This window comes from Ursus maritimus, unplaced genomic scaffold (assembly GCF_017311325.1).
Source record: "Ursus maritimus isolate PB19 unplaced genomic scaffold, ASM1731132v1 scaffold_29, whole genome shotgun sequence".
Lineage (NCBI taxonomy): Eukaryota > Metazoa > Chordata > Mammalia > Carnivora > Ursidae > Ursus > Ursus maritimus.
The window spans coordinates 19,206,394-19,230,190 of NW_024425452.1; the positions used below are offsets into that span (position 1 = coordinate 19,206,394).

General features: G+C 32.2%; 1 protein-coding gene across 1 annotated transcript in view; it reads right to left on the bottom strand.

Annotated features, from left to right (window-relative positions):
• EYS (eyes shut homolog) overlaps positions 1-22,300 on the bottom strand; it is a 1,466,842-nt gene extending 1,444,542 nt beyond the window's left edge. Inside the window, 2 exon segments of the mRNA XM_008684895.2 lie at positions 17,141-17,254; positions 21,550-22,300. Of these exon segments, the coding sequence (XP_008683117.2) occupies positions 17,141-17,254; positions 21,550-22,300 (865 nt within the window).
• Between the last annotated feature and the right edge of the window lie 1,497 nt (positions 22,301-23,797).

A 23,797-nucleotide genomic window follows, 5' to 3' on the forward strand; every position in this document is an offset into this window, starting at 1 on the left:
ACCACCAAGTTGGGCTAGCTGGCAGATTAAGGGTAATTCTGTACCCTAAGGGAGAAGTCAATATACGGAAACCCACTGTTAATCTGAAATTCAAATTTAATCGAAATTTTGTATTTTTATTTGCTAAATCTGGCAACCCTAATATTATACTTCAAATTCTAAAAGTCCATGAACTGCATTAAGTATTATATTGCAAGCAATAGAATACCACCAATCTTTTATCTCCCAAGTAAATTGCATAAAAATGGTATTAATATTTTAGGAAGTTTTGACATGGAAAGTCCAAGAAAGCATTTTTGTTTCAGTGAAACCCTTTCAGTTACACATTTCAATTCTTCATAAAATATTAAAATTTTCCAATATGGTAAATGTAAATAGATACAGATTTATTTTCCATTGAACTGTTTAAGGACATAATATCTCTGTGTATTTTATTAGGAAATATTTTAGGTAAGTCTAAAAATAAGAAAAAAATCAAAGTACGAAAAATGTATACTTTTTCAAATTTATCAGAGTCACGTAAACTTCCTGGGAAATTAGATTTGTTATTTTCCTTTTAAAATCATTCCTCTTTTTTCTGTTTTGTGTCTTTAAAATATTGGCTTTGTATTTCTCAATGGGGGAGGGGGAAACTTTTCCATTAACACTTGTGAATACCAGTCTGCATAAGAAAGAAAAAAAAATAGTTGAAACAAGCCTGAGGAATTTAAACCTCAACAAATCTCTCACTATCCTCAAAGAACTTTCTTCCTCAGCTATACATAGCGATCTCTTCTGCCAAGCATCTGTTGAGGAAATGATGTAAGTAAATTTCCAAAGATTTTAAATCCCCAGCTCTAGCCTAAGTTTAGAAATTGCCAGATTGCACTGTGACTTAAAATCATATCAAAGAAAAATGCACAAGCTTCTTCCATGTGGCATTTAAAAATTTACTTATGGATTTTCAAAATTGCATATATTAGAGATTGGATATAAAATAACACTTTCTCAGGAAATGGGTGTTTCCAGAAGACTTCGTGGTAAAACGATCATCTTTTAAAGGTACATGCTTTAAGGGATTAGTAACAAGCAACAGAAGGGTCTATGCCAATGACTTAAATGCTATCTTCAACTAGTATTAATAAGGAGAAAAATTTGCTAATATCCTTAATCTTATAAAAACCTTCCTTCTACCACTAACTAGCTGTGATTCTGAAAAATTTTAAACATGAAAGCTTTTTGAGCTTCCTCTTCTCTAATAAATGTAAAGAGAAGTGTAATGTCAGTTATTATATGTTGTTTTGAGGATTAATGTAAATAATGCAAAAAATATAGTTGCCACAATGTCCAACATATAGTAAATAATCAATGACATTTTTATTATTATTTAATCTACATGAGTTTAATATATTAGATTGGTTTTAAAAGTGATGAAGCTTGATGTCCTTGATATGACCTGTTCAATCTTAATATGAATTCCAATATTTCTTTGCATTAAAACTAATATTCATTTAAATATAGATGCCATGGTTAACATTGTGTTAGCCAGTTTGGAGACACAAAGATAATTTGGAATTGGTAAGGAACTGAGTTGATATAGACTGAGGTTATATTTAGCATAATCAAAGAGACTGAATCATAAAACTCTAGTATTTGAAGTGTCATCCACATAAATGTAAAAATTATTAAGTGTGCTGTCAAAAAGGGAAATTGTTACCTAGATGCTAACTTCATGTAGAAAGATGGATGTGGTTATAGTGTGCAGTACTGAAAGTAAAGGTGGAGGTATAAAAATTATGGCATAGAAAGTTTGCAGGAGCTAAAAATAAAATGAAGATGAATGTAGATGAATGCTAGAAACAGGGCTGTAAATTGAATTGAGAGAAGGGGGAAAATTAGTGGTTTTCAGATCTTCGCTTAGCATATCACAACCAGCACTTCACTGACTCCTGCTTTGATATCATTGTAATTTATGTTGAAATCTACTATGATTCAGAAAGACAATTTACTCTAAAATTTTAAAATTCTGGATATGGTCCCATTATCATTGAAGCTAGAGAACAATTAGAAACAGAAAAATATTCCTGACCATAAAATAAAATGTTTTGGAAAATAGAAGTTGGTGGATTTTTTCCCTCTACTTTGGATTACAGGGGTTTTTTTTTTGTTTTGTTTTTTGTTTGTTTGTGTTGTTTTGTATTTTGTTCTTAATGGGAATCATGTGATTATGTAAATTACTATTCTATTTCTAATAAAATATTTAAGGTATTTTTAATGTAAACTAGAGTGGCAGAGTCATGTCCCTTAAGTGTCTTAGAATATCTGCTTTGAACTCTATATTTCCTAAAATTTCCCTTATCATTTTAGTTCCAAATAAAAAATCAGGAATAAAATATATGACTTAAATGGAATAGGAGGGGTTTGGTTGGATTATTCTATGTTTTATTCTGTTAATCTGTTTTATATATAGTTTAAGTGTAGATGATTACATGTATTCACCATATATCTTATCTTAATTCACATTATTCAATTACTAAATAAATAGTACTTTCTTTGTATACAACCTAACATGATATTGCCCATTTTCATGCACTTCGAAGGCAATCATAAGATACACTAGAATAGTGGCACCTGGGTGGCTCAGTTGGTTAAGCATCTGCCTTCTGCTCAGGTCATGATCTCAGGGTCCTGGGATTGAGCCCCACATCAGGCTCCCTGCTCAGAGAGGAGTCTGCCCCCTCCCTCTCCCTCAGCCCCTCCTTCTGCTTATGCACTCTCTCTCTCTTTCTCAAATAAATAAATAAAATACTTTTTAAAAAGATACACTAGAATATATATTTGTTTAATTATTCTTCAAAAACAAAATCTCAGAGTTGAAAGATGCTTAAAAGGAAGTGATGTACTAATATGGAGATAGAATGCAATTTTTTTTTCTAAGTCTGAATGTAATGAAGATCTAGTAAACATAACTTCCCTGGAAGAATCTAGATATGTTTGGAAGATCCACATTTTCTATTCAAAGACAGGTGCTATGGTGATTACAAAGGAAGAGATTTTATAAATATTTATAAATTATGTATTCTATATCTAAGAAGAACAAGTGCTATCATCAAAATTTCAGAAACATATATTTACAGGAAAGTTTGTGAAACATATCTGACCTAAAAAAGTTTTAGTAAGAGCTCTTACATATTTTAATGTTTTTGAATAATATGCCTTCAATTTTTGAAGAATTCTTCACTGATCATGACTCATTCACAAGTTATTTAAAATTCATTAGAGCACTTAACCTAATCATATGGCACATACATAGAAATATACATAATAATATTTGTATAAAAAAGGGATTTCAGTTACAGGTAAAATTGACAGAAGCGATGCAGTTCAAATGAGAATAAGTCAAACACTAAGGACTTTATTTTAGTGCCCTTATGAGCAAGCATTCTATCTCATTAACTGATTGATTTATTTAGTCATTTTTCACTCAAAATTTATTATTTTTTCTACTTAATTCCAAGAACAGTGTTTGTAAACACTATCTTTATAACAGCATCTCTCTCCTAGGCTTTCTACTCTCTCACTAATGTGCTTTTATCTGGTATTTCTTCTCCTGTGTGCCTAAAAATTAAAATAAATTTCCTGTATCCAAATTCCTAAGGGCCTTAGGCTATGTTCTGATAAGCAACAGCAAGGAAATCAAACAAAACAAGTCCATCTTGTGAGTAGTTTACTCCATCAAGTAAGATAATTAAGTGTAGTTTCCTTAGAAATTAAAATATATATCAAGTAATAAGCCAAACTGGGCTAAATTCATATATTATATTAGATTGTGGGCAAGGGGGGATTCAGGTCAGAATGTTATTTTCATAAAAGTAAATGAAACTAGAGGAAAGGAGGTGAGGGATTATATGGTTAAAATAAGATGATAAATAATAGATAAAAGTTGATGGATATCATACTTAATATGCCCTTTCTGTGTAGCAGATAAAAAGTATCTGCTGCATGGAGATGGGATAAGGGGAAGCTTTAGGAAAAAGTGGTTGAACAACAACAAAAGTTTGAGATTTTGGAAAAGTAGCAGTAGACAATCAAGAAGTTTCTATTTAAGCACCTAAAACAGATGGCAGATCAAAGTTGAGGGTACTGCTGAGTGTGAAGACTACAGATATATTTGTAAAGCCATAAAAAATGTTGGGATTTCCACCACCCGTGGTCAGTAACTGTAAAAAGAACAGAGAAAACACATGATCTGAACAATCCAAACATAACTATATGCATCATAGGGTATGATAGAAGTGTGACAACTAAGTTTTGATTAGTTATAGAAGGACAAAAACTTTTTGCAAGAAGAAACTAACAGTAATCTAGTGCATTTTAAACAGTGTAAAATAGTATTTGCATTTTATATACAAGATCTAAGTCACAATTCAAAATAATGCTTTTTATTTTTTTTTCCCCTCAACTACTGAACATGAAAAAAACTTAGCTTCAGAAAAGTTAATTAAGTGTCTTGGTAAAGATCAATGAACAGATATGGGATCATATACAAGTCCTTGAACTCAAACAGCCTATTTTCCTGTCAAAACAAATTGTCTCCTCAGGAGAAAACAAAAACAAAACAAAAACAAAACAAAACAAAACAAAAAAACACTGATTTGGGCTCCAAAAATGAAATGTAGATTGATTTGGAAAGTGAGAGAATTAGAAGGAAAACTCAGTATACCAAGATGACGATGGGGTTCTTGGCATCTTTGTGGGTGTGATTTGCTACAGTGCAATGACTGTGATATTTGTAGGAGTTGAGATAATCAAAGAATTTGAAGTGAGACTTTAAAATGGTGATGATAGGATTTGCAATGGAAAAAAAGGATTACAAGCCAGGTGTTGGATCTATCAGTTAATGATGAGGAACCAAGAAGAGGGTAAATGACAATGATGAAAGGAACAGCAAATCTGATATGAGGTGGCATGAAGCTGAAAGAAGATTTTGAAAGCTATGGCTAAAACAATAAATTGGTTAGGTGCAATTGTTCGCTAAGAGCAAGCAATAATGACCACATGTCATGTGAGAGTTACATGACAGAATGAGTAACTTTTGCTATAATAAGCTACAGAAGAAGAGGAAGCCTAAGAATCACTTAGGTTTCACAATATTAAAGGGGGAAAAAAAAAAGAGGAAGTATTCTATGGTAGACTATCACATATGGCTGCAGCAATATCTCCAACTATATATGGTCTTCTAGAACCTTTGCTCTACCTTTCAACCTGAGAGGACTTTTATAACATCTTCAACAAAAAGAATGTAGAAAGAATTATTTTATGTCACTTCTGAGGATAGGTCATAAAAGATGATACAGCTTATTCTTCTCTCCAGAGGCTGGTTGTGGAATTCTGGTTGTGAAAGCTAATGTCATGCACAGAGGGTACATGTAAGTATCCCATCCCATAGCACCAGCTAACATTTCTGTCAAGAGCCAGTCACCTGCTAGAACTGTGAAATGCTAGGTGAATATTATAAACAATTTTCAGACGATTCTAGTACCCAGCCTTTGAGCCGCTCCTAACAGAAATTATCAAAGCAAAGATAAAAGCAAACTGCTGATTCATGACCAAAAATAAATGTTGTCATTGGTTTAAGCCACTAAGTTTAGGGTTACTTTGTTACACAACAATAAATAACCAGTAAAACTCTGTGAGGTAGTTGAAGATGTAAGAGCATAAGAATTAAAAGTGCTGAAAGGGTTTGAAGCAAGTAGTAGAGGAGGAAAAATAAAGAAAGGGCTCCTGAGAATCTAAAAAACCCACAAAAAACAAAAACAAAACACCAGGGAAAAAAGAGACTTGTTTTTTGGCTGAGGATGAGAACATAAAAGGCATAGGGAAGGAAATATGCTTGTGATTATAGACTAGAAAACCAGGAATTCCTGGAAAACCCAAGATTATAGAGGGGTTAAATTTATGTATATTGTGTTCAAAATGTTTTGAGAGGCAAAAGACATTCATTTGAAAACAATTTTACATTTAATTAATGATATGTAGCCAGACACTGAATTTTCTATAAGCAAATGCTGAAAAGAATAAGTCGCTATTTTGAGAGTAACATTTCAGATTTAATCAGAAGTTTACTGGTGTTTGAAAATAAAGTTACATGATGTATGTTGTTCTACCTTACCTAAAGGTAGACTAATTTATAAATTTCAGTCCTCCCTGTCATACACACACCTCCCAGTTATCATCTTTTCATAAACTAATTTAATTTATTCAAATATTGTGACCTAGACTCAGAAGAGAATAATTAAAGACTATTATAGAAATGATTATATGAATTCAGTGAGCTAAAATTGTTGTTTGCTCTGTAGTTCTCACCATATCAAATGAAATTCTTCATTATACAAATATAATGCCTATTACATGAGTAATAATGATTACGGGACAATTTTAAGGGGAAAGATATTACAGCTGCTATCTTGTAAGAGCATTTGGTTCACAAAAGCAGTCATGATGGCATTAGGAAACTTTAGTTCCTTATAACACTGCAGCTGAAGTGAAACCTCAGTCTTTAAATACCAATTAGTGGGCTTATCTGCCATGATGCATACTGTTTAGATTCTGTTAGAAAACAGGTAAACTCTATGAAAAGTGCTCCTTAAAGAATTTAAGTTCAGGTATATCCAGTGTAGGGGCCAAGGGCAGACCTCCTCAAAATGTACCACTTTTGCATATTGAGTATTTTGAATTAAAAGTTAGTTAAGAAACAGCTACTGCAAGAAAAACACTCTGATCTCCCTTTATCTCCAATAGGGAGGAAATAAATCTTCCATGTGAAATGTACCTTCCCTGTACGAGGATGTAATGAGACAATCTTACCACCAGAGATAGGAAATTCAGAGCCAAAAAGGCTGTATAAACTACCTTTGTTAAACTACCCTTGCTAATTTACCACCTCAGCCCAAGTTCTGTTAAAAATTCCTTATTAATTGAAGCTCCCAAACTAAGTTTTTTTGTTCTGCGAATTTCTTACAAATTTATCGTCTGTTTGTCTCAAAAGTATAAAAACTGCCTGCCTTGATCATTTCTTCAAATCTCAATTCCATTATTCGGCCTTCTCCACATAATTCAACTTTTCTCTCTTTCTCCTATTGATCTTTCTCATGCCCAATCAATTCTTAAATCAGCTAGAAGAATTTTGAAAGGTAGAGAAAAATTCTTCTCCCCAACACCATTATATCAGGTATAGCCATCTAAATGGATCTGTCATAGATAGGTAGACACAGATGCCAATGGAATCAAATCTAATGCATAAGTGACAGAAAAATTAACATCTCTCAAAATGTACATCTTAATTTCTTATTTTATACTATTTTAAAGTACTCTTTAGCTTGATAAAGAATCCCACTGAATTGCAGCACAATTTGGTATTAAAACATATCAATCATTTTCAAATATTTGTCTTGAATCAGGAAATGCTCATTTGGGGGCCATTTTTAAAAATGCTCCTGAATATGTATGCAGTTAATAAAGTTGTTAAGGTAAGCCTGATCATAATGAAGAAGGTTGTAAAAAATTGGAATTTTTGATTACTGTAATCAAATCAACAAATTAAAGAAACCAAACATGAACATATTATTGAAAGGGATGTTTATAATGATATGTTAGTAAGTCTTATATTGGAATTTCATAGCTAGCACCTAAAAATGTAATATCATTGAGTATAAATAGACAAAATAGAATAACAAAATTACCTATTGGATAAAACATTCTGTAAGTTCAACTTTCTAGATTTTCATTTTCAAGTTTTTTTCACTAAATAAAAGTTGAAGCCATGTGTTAAAAAATGTTCCTGTATCTAAAAGATAAGTTTATGGCTCTTCCCCATAAAACACATTTCAAAGTCCCAAGATGGAGTAATTAGAGAGTTTCTGCATGGATTTCTATAAATTGTCACACCTGTTTACTTGAACAAAGAATTAAAACATGCAGACTTCAACAGAATTCAAGAACTCATTAAAAGACTTACACTGCACCAGCAGAAAATACTTAATATAGAAAAAGCATCAGTCATTTTCAAGCAGTCATCAAGTGATTTTTAAATCACTGGAACTGACAAATCAGAAGTGAAAAATTATCACAATTATATGGGCAGTATTATTGCAATGTATAGAACATCTGTCACTAATGAGAACCAATTCAACATTCTACAAGGGGAGGCAGTAGTACATTCAATATTAGAAGGCTAAAAGTGGCTTTTATACTTTTTTCAGTTTAACAACAATTCAATCCCACAATTTTCATAGTTGGTATAAAAACTGAACACATTATGAGTCAAAGATAAGCAGAGAGTCACATTATCCACATGGCCATGCATAGCAAGACTATATCTTTCATTTTTAAGAGATGATATATTTGTATTTTTTTTTCAGTGTCCTAACAAAACACATAGCAAAAACATTGATACTTTTCTTTCTATATATGACAAGAGTGTATAATACTCAAATATAACCCTGTGACTCCAGATTGAAAAAAAGTTTGCTTCACATCTATTCTAAAGTATGTCTGTCAGAAGAGAATCATAATATTTTGAATTCCTTTAAGATTAAGAATAGCCTCCTGTCTCTTACTTTCTTCATTATGAAACATTTATTCAATACCTTATATGTGCTGCAAGATGGGGCTGTAAATTTGACTAGATTGCAGTCCTTGCTGTGAAGGAATTTGTAAATCAGTAGAAGGAATAAAAGAGTGAATTTTGGAGAAGTAAAGGAAAGGAAAGGGAACTTCCATTCCAAAGAAGGTAAAAAATATGAGCAACAGCAGGGAAAATGTGAATGTTTATGATTTATTCATCGGACCATCACTAGAACCATTTGATTACAGGAGATGATTGGTTTAGAAATAGATTAATAAAAATAGATAGAAGACAATTGTATAAATACTGAATTGCTAGGAAAAAAATAAAAGGAGACCAGGTTTGACTGTATTAATAAAATAGAAGAAATAAACATTTAAGGGAGAGTTATGTCAAACAATAGCAAAAGTAGCAACAACTAAAATTAAGTGAATACTTATTGTGTGTCTGTGATTTTACCAAGTACTTTACATGAATTATTTCATTAGTCCTCAGGAAAAACAAACAAACAAACAAACAAACAAACAAAAGAGTATTTCAATTCTCATAATTTTACAGATCAGAAATTTAAAATTTAGAAAGCTTAAATAATATTCTAAAGATCAGAAAGCTAGGGAATTATAGAGATGGCCTTGGAACACAAGTCTGCCTAACTCCAATGGCAATCTATATTAACCACATCTATGCTGTGTTTCTTATCTCCTTTATTCTACACAGCAAGTAGGGAAGGAACATTACATTTCTTTCATACCATAGATGACATAATAAAAAATTACATGAATAAAATTTATATATCATTATTATGGAATCTAATAACCAAACTTATTTAACTCTCAATTCCATCTTTCTACCATGTAATATATGCAAAGGGAAAGTGATTAGAATCTTTTGAGAAAGAAAGTATTATTTAAAAAAGACATATTTAGAAAATTAAGTTGGTTGTACCAGGTAAAATTATTTGGGCAGGACATAATACATTTATCATAGCTACTCAATTGTCTTCCTTTAGAAGTTCAACTTCTTGACAGGGATCAATTTACCAAAGCTGCCTCATCTATAGTTGTGAATTTAATTTAAAAAATATTTACCATCAGGTGCCTGGGAAGCTCAGTTGTTTAAGCATTGGCCTTTGGCTCAGGTCTGGGATCCAGTCCCTCACTGGACTCCCTGCACAGTGGGGAGTCTGCTCTTCCCCCTGCCCCTCCCCTTGCCTGTGCATGTGCGGTCGCGCGCGCTCTCTCTCTCTCTCCCTCTCTCAAACAAATAAATAAAATCTTTTAAAAAATTTTACCATGATATGTTAACTGAACTCAGTATCACTTTGCCAAAAATTGATCATATGTCCACTTATATATGCTTGATGCCTAAAATGACCCATACCTACCTGGAGGTCCCTGTTTAAGGTAAAAACATCCTGTTTAGGGTCCCTGCAAAGTTACCTGTTTCAACGTAAACAGAGGAAAGTTCTAGAGATTAAAAAAAAAAAAAGACAAAAAAAAAAAAGAACAAGAGAGTGCACGAGAGAAATATTGACATTGGTGATTGTGTTACTTTGCATTACTGTGAATAGCTTTTTTCAGATGAACTTTCTCACAGAAAACTATAAAACTGTATTAAAGCACACAAATTCTCTTCACAAGAAAAAAATAATTGTACCTATGTATGGTGATGGAAGTTAACTAGACTTATTGTGGTGATCATTTAACAATATATACAAATATCAAATCATTATGTTGAACACCTGAAACTAATATAATGTTATATGTCAATTATATCTCTATTTAAAAATATTAAACACACACACACACTATACCAAGTCCTTGAAGAATGAACAAAACCAGCCAGAATTAGAAAGCATCAGTAAACAAAACAAACAAAATCAACTGAAATTAATTTGAAGAAAAGATATAGGGAGAAAAATAATTGCACTAAAATGAATAGTGTCAGAGCAGCAAGTAGGAAAATAAGAAGGTATCTACCAAATGTGTAATTGTAGAAGAAAAGGAGAGGGAGATTGTGGCAGTAAAAAATTATTTAAAATAATGGTCTAAAACTTTCCAAACATAGTGAAAAACATTAGCTTACAAATCCGAGAAGTTTGATAATCTCCAGGTAGGACAAATACAAAGAAAATCACTGCTATGCAGGGTAAAGTCAATAACCAAAATATAAAATTACTAAATCAGAGAAAAAAAACCAGACATATCCATAGGGAAAAATAATGCAAACGATAACTAACTTCATATGAGACATAATGAATGCCAAAAGACAGTATTATTAAGTCAATGAATTGTCTCTATATTCGAAGAAAAAATGAATAAATTAAATTCAAATCAATCAAGAAAGACAACTTAAAAATGGCAAAGCAAGTAAGCCTTGCTAGTTCTCCAGATCTATAGGATCCTATGGGTCTATACAACTATACACTGACATTGCCTCACCGTTAAATATTTAATTAACTTTTCACTGAACAGACCAGAGAAGCAACATTACACACTAGCTTAAGACAATAATATCACTGGAGTAAAACCATCCAAGTTATAATTCTATTTCCACCATTTTCTCAAAAGGTTAAATAGGGATGAGATTAATTATTTTGTGGAATAGTTTTCTAGTAAAAAGCAAGGCACATGATAAACTGTAATTAACTAATCTATTTATTCAATAGTAATGAAAAGGCATTCAAAGTGTCACAACATATATGTTTTATAACTTTAACTACATTATATACTTTATTGAGCATTCAAGTCCTTTCATTTGTAATCAATTTATGTTCTCTTTATTAATACAAGAAATAAAAAATTTCATGACCATCCTGAGATCCTGTAATTATCAATAATTACTATTTACAAAGTGAATAATATATACTAGATGTTGAGTGGACACATGAATTGTCCAGAGAATTTACAGTGGGATGGGGAATGGTTAAATTCATAGTTCTGTCAATCAAAGGAGGATTATCACAATAGAAGGAAGACTATCAGAAGGTGCAAAGTGAGCTTCAGTTCATTATCAGGATGAGTGTAAGTAGTAAAGGAAATCATTCATGTTAGTAATTAGATACAGAACCTTTGCTTTTCAGTGTTATGTTACCGTGGATTATGCTGTGTTTGGAACAACAGGTCACCATCAATGCTGATAATGATCACAGTGACCAGAGAATCAAGAAAATACCACAGAATGAAGTTTGACATTGTAAAAATAATAATTATCTATAGTAAAGTACATGAACTCTTTCCTAGTCAACACCTAAAAAATTATGTACATCATTAAATGTGTTAAATTAACTTGTGTAAATATTTGCCGTAATTTTAACTCCAAATTTTATGCATGCTAAGCCTCAGAGTTGAGTGTACAGGTATAGTGCTAATCAGCTCATGTAATATGATTAGTAACTATTCATAATATTTCACAGATTATGCTTATAAAAATAAGGACTAGTTCAATTCTCTACATGGCAGGGGGTTAGAACCAAGGTCAAACTGAAAGATTAATTTCCCAACCTTTATCAGAATTGAATTTCAAATAGGATTAAAGTTCAATTATTAAAAATGAAAAAAAAAAGTTGTATCTGACTTAGCTCCTGCTAGCTTTCCTTTCCATGAACAAAATAATATGTTCCATAAATTCTACCTCCTGATAGGGGCTTTGAAAATGGAGAAACCTACTTTGTATTGGAAAATATTCTGCCCACCTTCTGATTTAAACTACTAACAAAATGTCTTACAGTATGTGTCACTACGCAGATTAGACCTCCTGTTATTTGAGGTCATCACATCCTAAAAAATAGATTATTCCTCCAATGCCATGCCATGGTGTCTTTAAATCATTTGTCTTGGGTACAGAGATCCCAGCTTGCCTTGCAAATAAACTTTTTTGAATCTTGAAACTAAAATTATTTTTTCTAGCTATAAATTAGTCCTAAACTAAGACTGAAGTTTATTTTCTGATGATCACTTGTTCTTATATCAAACTCATATTTTAAAAGTGTGAAAGTAAGTCAGGAACTGACCATCTACAGAATGAGAATTTTAATGGTTTATTCATTGCTCAAAAAGACACAGTAAATTCTTTTCAATAAACCTTATAAAGTTATAAAATTAGAGCAAATCACTTTATAATAGACACATAAATCATATATAACATTTCAAATTTAGAATTACAATGAAGAATATAATTTCATAGTTTTTATTAGACCTTTATTAATTCTACTTTTATAATGTCTGATATTGCAGTCTGACCTCACAGTTAATTATTCTTATTCATACTCTTTCATAATATTTGAGCTGTCTTAAAATTTAGGAATATCTATTTTCATAAAAGATAACTAACATTAAAATAGGATTGGTGTGCTCTATACCTTATATCTTTGCAGTCTTGATTTAAATTGATTGAAGATTGATAGATACACATATACATATATACATACACACGCACATATGTACTATATAAGCTTTAAAAAAGCGATGTTTCCTCTACATTTTTGGCTGTGGCTTTAAGTCACAGAATAATGCAATAAATAGGTACTAAAAAATAACCCAATCTATAATAGCTACTAGATCTTCTAATAATCATCCTAGTTTGTCCATGATAGCAGCAGTTTATGCTCACGGAGTGTAAGACAGAATATTGCTAAGTTATCAATTCTCCCCAACTACCAAACGATCATTTGTCCTGGATTTCTAAGTACCATTATTCATACTTACATTAAAATAAACAGGGGTGTGTTTGATAGATCTCCACTTTGTACTTTAAATTCTGCCATGGTCTTTTCTAAGTGTGTTAGAAATACGTAGGCAATATATTATGTAACATGAGGATAAATTAGCAAGTTATCAAATGATAACCTACTTCTCTTTTCTCAGTCCTTTCCAGATGCAAAGAATATTATATCTCTCACTTAAGGATAGCTTGCAGGATTTTGAAGACCCAAGAAGCCACAAATAACTGACTCTCTTCTTTCAGTAGATAGGAGGAGAAGGATCTGATAATGCTGCCCTATGAGCACAAAGCTTCCTGATTGCAAATAAGCTGGGTCAGTGGGAACCACAGGAAATTATGAGTTATGTCTGTGTTTTATACGAGAGACAAACAGAGACGAAGCAGTTCTGTCATAGAGTGTATAGAGAGTTGTCTATATGTTCTTGGTATAGAAGTTTGGTTCTACCATTGGTCATGGGTACGGTATAAATTGCGGGTTGATAAACTGTAACTCTAAGCCAAATATGATCTTCCACCTATTTTTGTAAATAAAGTTTTATGGGAGCAAACCAAATTCACTCATTTACATATTGTCTATGGCTTCTTTCACACTACAATAACAGAGTTGAGTTATTGCAATAGAGCTCATATGGCTCAGAAAGTCTAAAATATTTACTATCTGATCCTTTACAGAAAAGAAGTTTACAAGTCCCTGGCATAAATATATATTATTTACATATTTTGTTTTGTGCTGATGTTTATTTCTTATTTTATAATAAATACTTGAAATGCAAAAAGATAAAAAGCAATTTATATTTTTAATTTAAAAGTTTCAAATTTATGTTTATCTGGAAAGTTGATAATTAATATGTAGTTTGCCCCTATACTATGTCACTGTTAATGATCCACCACAGATCCACCACTGCTATCATTGACTATATGAAAACCAGAAGATACACATTAGTTGAAGAACCATCAGCATCTATTTTCAATGTTAGTAATTATCTTAAAATACTGCCTGCCATGATGAATTAGGTGCAGATGGAGAGTTATTCTTATATATTACTCTGTGAAGCATGTCTTTTCATTTACACCAAGTGACTGCCCCAAAATGATTTCCCTCATTTTCTATTGCAAATTTCTCTGTACATATATGTAAAATGATAGTTATATAAATGTGTCAGCTGAATTAAGACAATAACTTCACACACAGTAAAAAGATGCAAGCTGCTTGATATTAGTAAAATTAGAGGCTTTAAATAAATCATCAGTTAATTTCAATAATGGTCTGATTTTTCCATCCAATTAACTGAATTAAAATAAAGTTTCGCAAGTTTATTTTGTTCAATGCAAGATACATAATGATATTAGGAATGCTTTTGAAAATTCAGTTAAGTTGTTCAAAGATAAAGTTATTTGTTCTTAAGTTAAAATTTTAAATAAAACTTTTGTTAAGTATATCATGATATATACATTGTTTTGATTAAGTTGAGAAAAGGATGGAATTAAGTTGAAAAAAGGATGAGAAAGAAATATGCTTGGAATTTATTGTAGTGCACACATAATTCATATTTTAATCCAAACTAGTGATATTCACATAATTGAAATAGAATCCATAGTTGCAAATTTTACAAATAACTTTAAATAGTCACAGGACAACAATTTTTTTTTTTTTGACAGAGCTGATAGGCGGGGGGAAAACGTGTAACATGGCAGAATGTGCTTTCTTTTGCTGCCATCCATTAACATTTGGATTTTAGAAATGTTTAAGCTTCTGACAAGTGATTGAAAATAAATCCAATGTCACAATGACATTTTAGTGAAAGAATCCTCTAAATTTTGGTCTATTTTGTTCAAAACCAGTAACAAGCATTTAATCAAACAACTTAATAAATCAAGCACACGAAAAATCAGTTTTTGAAAGTTTTAGTGAGTAGTCCTTATTTTTAAAAAGACATTAAAATGTATTCTAGCATAACACAACAGAGACACTGAACATATTCAATAAGTTCAAAAGTGTATAATATTATAAATACTATAATTTTGCTCTGGAATAACTGGACTTGTGGGAAGCAATATTTGAGAAGGAGCCTATATTTTATGGATAAAGTTGTGTACCAGAACATAATGGAAATAAATTGAGAAGCCCTATAACTTTGCATCACCTAAGCTTAGCCAAACATTCAAAGGAATCATATGTGAAGATCATTTATTTCATACGGTTTTTCTTTGAAAATGTCTGTCAAAGAAAATAATACTAAACAGAATAAAAATATGGCTGCTATGAAAAAACCTGTTTTATGTATTTTATACAAAAACTGAATTGCGACTACATTCCATTTAGCAGATTTCTTTTGAGATTAACAGGAACCTCAACAGTTCAGTGAAAATGTCCTCGATTACGAATGGCATAGTTAGGAGTCAAGTGAAGACATTAACAATTTCAAATTTATTAATCAGAAATGCATCTTTGAAGAGAGTATAACTTTATAAAAAATTAAAATAATTAGACCACATTAAAACATATTCATTCTTCAGAAAACTATTAGCAACATATTATTTAGAGATAAATATGGCTAAACACAGTTTCTGCTTCTACTGTTTTGTAATGTTCAGATAATCAATAAAAAGCATATTTTAAACTTTGGTTTATAGAGATCAAAGATCAAATTATAATTATCTTCTTTGAAAATAATTTTATTAAAAATAATTTTTGAATAGGTCTACTTTATGTGTCTGCTTATTTAATTAAAACAATGTGCTCTTCAATAAATAAATATTTCAAATATTATATAACTGTAACTGTTTTTAGCTACCTCTTTTGCTCAAAAAAGTCATGGTTTGGAAGATAAATTATATGGTTTTCATACATATTCAGGATACAGTAAAATACCATATAAATCTTTCAACTCATAACCTCTCTCAAGGAAAGAGAAGACTGGAGGGATAAAAGATCTGAAAATATTTTTTTTTTTAAAGACAATTATTGGAATCCTTATTGCCTGCATTGCCACCAAACCTTCTTACTGTGGGACAGTGATTAATGTATTCTACCAAAATTTCAAATCTCCCTCAGTGGAGTCACGTGGAAGGACCTGCAAGAGAAGCACTAAGAGATATCGCCATTCTCTGTTATTTGGAAGACATGCATCTTTTTGTTGTACTCCCACAAAAGGAGTCTGTAGGTGTCTTCTAATTGTGGCTGGAGACACCACTGCTTAAAGACATTTTGAAGAGAGACAGATATACTCATAGATAATGAGTTATATTTCCCAGAAAATGGGAAACTGTAGAAGAGTTTAAAGATGAGACTGGAATGGTTTAAACGTATTTTCATTAAACATTTAATCAATAGTTAAGAACATACTGGCTTAAACAGTGACATCATTCCACATCTTTAAAGTCATTTGAGAAGAAATAAAACATTTTTACTCTTCATAAAAGGGGATTTGTCTGTAATGACATGTTACATAAGGAAATAACTTAGATATAATTATGCAAAGTATGTGCAAAATGTGCAAAATTATGCAAATTGTGTGCACTATGTCTAAAAATATTTTAGAACTTATGAACAAAATATATTTTATCATGGTGAAAAAACTTGCCAACTGGTGTCCAAAACTCGTCTTATATTACGGAATATTTAGCAGGATCATTTAATTGCTAACCAAACTGATTAAACATATTCCTAAAACATATTCAGAGTGTACAAACTCTAAAATTGCATTTTTCAGTAATTAATGAAACATTTCAAATTTAATGTGAAGCAAATAAGACAAAAAATTAATGATTTGTATGCATGCATATATACATATATACATGTGCATTTTTTACCTGAAAATGGCTCACCACATTCACAGATGAGATTATTTATAGTAATACTGCCACAATTCCTATGGAAACAGATATGTGGTTGACACTGGCCAATAATTTCTGAACAATTCATGCCTATTCAAATGAAAGAAAATTAATGTTTCAATTAGATTAAAAATATTTACATTGTATATAGTTAACTATGGTCATTAATTTTCCCCCAATTGTTTAATAATGAAGACTAAAATTTTGTCAAAATGTAACTCTAATTAAGAAAAAAGGGGCATCTGGGTGGCTCAGTCTGTTAAGTGACCCACTCTTGATTTAGGCTCAGGTCATGATCTCAGGGTCATGGAACTAAGCTCTGCACTGAGCTTGTGCTCAGCACAGAGTCTGCTTGAAATTCCCTTCCTTCCCCTCTTCCCTTCCCCCTGCTCCCATCCTATAAATAAATAAATGAATAAATGAATAAATAAATAAATAAATAAATAAATACATAATCTTAAAAAAAGAAATAAAACTCTATGATGAGGTATTTAAATTGAAACAAAGATTAATTTCAATAAGCTTGATATCTTCAGTAAGCTTTTTCCATCTTCTGACCCACACTACAGTATTCAAATATTTTTGATTGTTGATATTTGAACTTTAGTTGATTTTCATGATAATTTGAATTTGTTAATCATGTTTTGACAGATAATATTAATTTATATATATGTCAGTTCTTCAACATACAGTGCTATCCCTGCAGTGCTAATTTACAAAGTGACATATTCAAAAGTATATTGTGTCTTAGCCCTATCACTTAGACAAAGTGATAATTCAAAAGAGAAAAATGTGAAAAATTGACACAATCTGAAGAAAAACCAGGACATAAAGTTTTAGTCAAGCAAGTTGAATAAATTCTAGAGATCTGTTATACAACACTGCGTGTACTATCAACAATTTTATATTGTATGCTTAAATATTAAATAAGAGGGTAGATATCATATTAAGTGTTCTTTCCACAGTAAATAAAATAAAATAATAAAATAAAATAAAATAATAAAATAAAATCTGAAATTATGGGGGGGTGAGAAAAGGCTACTTTGATTCTCAGAAGTTATGCACCAACTTCTAAACTCTACATTTTCTTGCCCTATCTATTCTACCAAGTTTCCAAATCTCACTAATACAAACTATCGTGGTCCTACAACATCACATACCATAATCTTTCACAGCATATTTTTTTGTGCAGTTAATTAACTCATAATATCCTTTGTAGAGGAATGTGCCTACAAAATTCCAGGGCATTGGAAACAGACACACGTTACTATAAAACAGTTGCCCATAATTTAGTGATAGGCCAGCCACCCCTCCATTTTAATTGAATTCTTAATTTAATTTGTAAGCAGTTTTGCCATTATCATTGATTCCTTTCTAATTCTTTATAGACTGACAGCCCTGCCTCAATAATATAGAACTCTTCTTCCTTCTTTTACCTCCAAACAACCCCAAAACAATAAAAATTTAAGTAAATATAATATGTGCCAAATATTTCCATGTACAAAAACTAAATTAATAAGAGAATGTCCAATAGGTCATATCCTATTTCAATCTTAGTGTAATGGGCTATAAATGAGAGCCCTCAAAACTCATATCTGAAATACTAACTTCCAGGACCTCATAGTGTGACCATATTTGGAAACAGAATCTTTAGAGAGGTAATACAGATTAAATGAGGCCATTAGGGTGGGTCTTAATCTAATGTGACTGATGTCCTTATAAGAAGAAAATTTTTGGACATACAGACACATACAGAGGGAAGACACAGGGAGAACATGGCTATCTATAGACCAAGGAGTGAGGCCTCAGAAGAAACCAATCTTGCTTACATTTTACTTTGGTCTCTAACATTTAGCCTCTAGAATGTGAGAAAATAAATTTCTGTTGTTGAAGCCACTCAAACTATGGTACTTTGTTATGGCATCACTAGCAAATTAATACAGTTAATATTCTCAATTTCTTTAGTAATTCTACATATTTCTGTATTGTCTGAGATTTAAAATTGAAGCAATTATAATAAAGTGGCATTATGCTATATGGTTAGTATTATGGTATTTAACATTTAATTATTTAAATTATCTATGGCTGTGTTCCTAATAAATAAACAAATAAACATTGGGTAGAAACAAACACCTGTATGCAACCAAGATAAAATCATTGAAACAGCATTCTATGACATATGATTACATATGTGCCAATTAATATTCTGATAAATGGTAGAAATTTTCTGGCTAACTATAGTTTAAAATACTTTCGACAAACTAAATGTATGCTTTAGGATCTCTCAATTAAATTGCTTTTTCACTCACCCCAAATCAGCAATTTGACTGCTTTCACTTCTTTGCTGACCTGCCTTAATTTAATTTAATTTTTTAAAAGATTTTATTCATTTAATTATTTGAGAGAGTTAGAGAGCACGAGCAGGGGAAGGGGCAGAGGAAGAAGCAGACTCACCCCTGAGCAGGGAGCCTGCAGCAGGGCTAGATCCCAAGGTCCTGGGATCATGACCTGAGCAGAAAGCAGAGGTTTAACCAACTGAGCCTCCTAGACACCACATGACCTGTCTTAGTCTTAATTATCTGATAAACTCCAGGAAGAGTTGGGGTTACTTACATTTTTGTCCACCAATGCCAGTAAGAGTAAAATGAGAATTTGATCCCAATTATAGGCAGAGGATGTTCAGTGGATATTTCTGAGATTAACTTCTGAAAGGTCTTACTTAGTACTTCCCTATCACAGTCTAAAATTACTCTGAAAGATTGGCTTAGGTGAATTTTAGCGCCTGCAAGGGTGTATTGAGATATTTTATTATACAGTCTTCTTAAGTGTGTATAGTATAGTCTACCCAGGCGCACAGAAGAAGAACTTCAAGTCCCCTAAAGCCTGCCTGAAAAAATTTACAGTTGTACCTCTGAGCTTCATCTGTTTTATCATATCTACAGCTCACTCCCTTTCCTCTCTCTTGACCAAATGTACTACCAATCTGTTATTTGTTTTCCCATACTACCATTACAAACTGCATCAAGCAATTCACTTTGTTACATCATCCTTGTCTTATCCATTATCTTTGCAACTCTCTATGCCAGGTCTCTAAACTCCCAATAAAAGAAACACTTTCATAAGTTCCTATAGATTAAATTTTTCCCTATATTTCTCAATGTTTCTCTTCATTTCCCTCTGATGACCCAAATTCCCTAGTAAACTTTCAAGTAGTGATAGTTGATTTTCCTTTAAATCCTCACTTCAGGCTCAGGTAGTATAGTTTACATTGTTTTTAGATTGTTGGTTTCATCTACTCACCAAATGTCTTCTTTTTACCTTTCCTCATCATTGCCTCTCATTTAGTTTATTAATTACATCAAGTTCTTTCCTCCTTTCTACTATTATCTATTAATCACTTCATAAGGCCATACCAGCATCCATTAAGAACATGCTCTTGGGCACCTGGGTGGCTCAGTTGGTTAAACGACCTACTCTTGATTTTGGCTCAGGTCATGACCTCAAGGTCGTGAGACTGAGCCCCGCATTGGTCTCTGCACTGGGCATGGAGCCTGCTTAAGATTCTCTCTCTCTCTCCTCCTGCCCCTCCCCCCACAGGTCATGTGCATGTGAGCTTTCTCTCTCTCTCTCTCAAAAAACAAAACAAAACAAAACAAAACAAACAAACAAAAAACAACATTGCTCTTGGCTCACAATTATCTTTTCTTTTCCAATTCTGCCAAGCAACTTTATGCCTTCCCCACAGCCACACAGCCACATACCTCTTTATCTTCCTCCACTCAGATCCACACTTAATTCCTACATTATCACCCAGAACAGTTTCAACTAAATACCATAAGCTTGGAAATTTCATTCTATGACTAATACTATTCTGATAATTTTTTAAAAAATATATGAGACATTAAGAGTGAATTTTGAGAAAGATGTGAAAATAAGTATTTCAGGGTAAAACTATGTTTTTTAAAAAACCCTCTTATTTAAATAAGCAAAAAAAAAATCATTTTAGAAAATGCCTGATAGGAATTTTGTTATATCCAGATTCCAAATTTAGCCCATTCTAAAAGATCTGTAAGATTTTTAGAAAGGTAGTTTGTTTTTTGGAAAGTAACAGTCTATGAACTCGGTTTATTTTCCTATTTTAATAGACTTTTTTTTTTGGTGTTGTTAAGATTTTATTTATTTATTTGTCAGAGAGAGAGAGAGAGAGAAAGAGGAAGGGAGAGCAGCAGGCAGAGGGAGAAGTAGGCTCCCCACTGAGCAATGAGCCCAATGTGGGACTGGATCCCAGGACACTGATCATGACCTAAGCTGAAGACAGAAACTTAACCAACTGAGCCACCAAGGCATCCTGGATTATGTTATTGAAAAAAAAAAAAAAATCTTACCTGTAAATGGTCGGTGACAGATACATTCATATCCTTGCTTATTCCATTTTCCTCTTTTATTAATGCAAATGCCATTATTTTCACATGGCTTATAAGAACATGCATCAAGTTCCTGGCAGTATTTTCCACAAAATGGAGGCTGGCTATGGCAGCTGTATGTCTTGCTCCAAACTTCAGTAAGACATTTGCCATGCCCAGAGCAAAATTCTGAACTCAGAGATTCCTGGCAGAACTGTTCTTTCACTGTCACATTTAGTTGTAGCCCCAGGTGACAAAACGATGGACCACTTGCTTTTACTGTGATAAAATAATGTGTCCCAACACTCAGCCACTGAGAATTAACAGTATGCATTCCTTTTAGTTTGCAACCAAAAAGTGACTGATCTTCAGTTGTGGTGTTTTGCAGACAGTCAATGAATGATGCTTCAGAAACATTCATCAAATTTATTTCTGGAGACTGAAGAGATGGTTCAGAAGAAATTGCAAGGATGTCTCCCAATTGAATTTGCAAAGGGCAAATCTGGGGAAAAACTTGATTGCCTGAAGTACTCATTTTAGTATTTACATCCCCAAACCAGCAATCTCCACAGAAGTCCATGCAGATGTTTTCTGTTAGTGTCCAATTCACTACATATGATAATGGCTGTATATGTCATTCTTTCACAAATTGCCATTTACATGTTGTTTTTCCATTTATAAATGTGGTGTGAAGAACCACTCAGCTCAGAAGCATAATTGATTTGTTAATCATTTTGGGCAATTGTATTTTATAGTCTGTCGTGAAAGTGTCATAAAGAATCGCTGCAAAATGGATTTCAGCATTGCTGAAAATTTCCAAGCAGAGATTTTTCAAGGATCCTGGGGAACTGGCTTTTCTTCTAATCCCAAAATGCAAATGCATTTGTGACAGTGGATTTTGATCAACAGTAGAGTTCAACTGGTTTAAATATCCCTTTAAACATAGAAACATACATTGTTAGTGAAGTTTTTCCTAAGTTACTTAATGACATAGACAATTCTAAGCTGGTTTCTGTAAGAACTGTTCCACCACCATGTATGCACTTTCTTTGTGAAACAAGGCCAGAAAAAATGTGGTGAAGATATGCTGCATTTCATCCTGGCCTATAGAATTATGTGCTTCTGAAATGTTTTGGTTTTGTTACATAATTAAACCAGTAATTTACTGCAGTCTTTTGTATGTTCTCTTTACACCAAGCTTCAACAAAACTGAAATACAGGAGTAATCAAGATCCTTCTTTTATGGATGGCTTTAATTTTCTTCAGATATAAGTATTCCTCTTGATTAGGTTTAGAAAAACACTTCCAAAACACCATCCATAAAATAAGAACAAAAATGATTTAAATATAATGTTCATGTAATATTTTCATATAAATATAAGCTATAATGTACCTGTTAGTGACAAATCATGTTCCTCTAATCTAGGAGGTGGGAACTCCCAGATATACAAGATATTCTAGAAAATTCTTTCATGTAAACAAACTCAGAATGACACTTCACCCAACTTCTGCAGAGATGTGGGAGTATAGTAGGCAAAGAAGGAAAAAGAGTGTAAAATGGAATAATGAAAGGATGATAAATAGAAGTATATGGTACTGACTTCTCTTTCATCACTCACCACTGGTGAGAAGGGTGGGGAATAGGAATGGGATTAATTCTGTTCAGAAGCCATCATCACTCCCAGAGGCAAAAAAAAACAAACAAAAAAACACAAAAAACAAAACCGAAACAAAACAAAACAGAGATTTTTGAGATTTAATATTGACCCAATTAAAAAAAAAAAAAAGTAACCACAACTCATTGAGGGTTTTCTCTGTGTAAATCAGTTCAGTACTTGATTAATAATAAAAACTACAGGGGCACCTTGGTGGCTCAGTTGGGTAAGCCTCCAACTCTTGATTTCGGCTCAGGTGATGATCTTAGCATCATGAGATCAACCCTTGAGTTCTTCTCAGCATGGAATTTGCTTGAGATTTTCTCTCCCTCTGCCTCTACCCCTCTCCCAACCTCCCCACTCATGCATGTGACCTCTCTCTCAAAATAAATAAAATCTTTAAAAAAGAACTGTAATCACCACAACAAAAGTTAAACTCTAAAAACAATACGACTGGTATAATGAAAAACATGCTCTTTTGATTGCAGTTATGTTATTTATTCATTCTACAGTTTAAGGTCACATGGGTTTTAATTCCCTTTAGACTCTTATATAGAGAAGAATATATAATATTA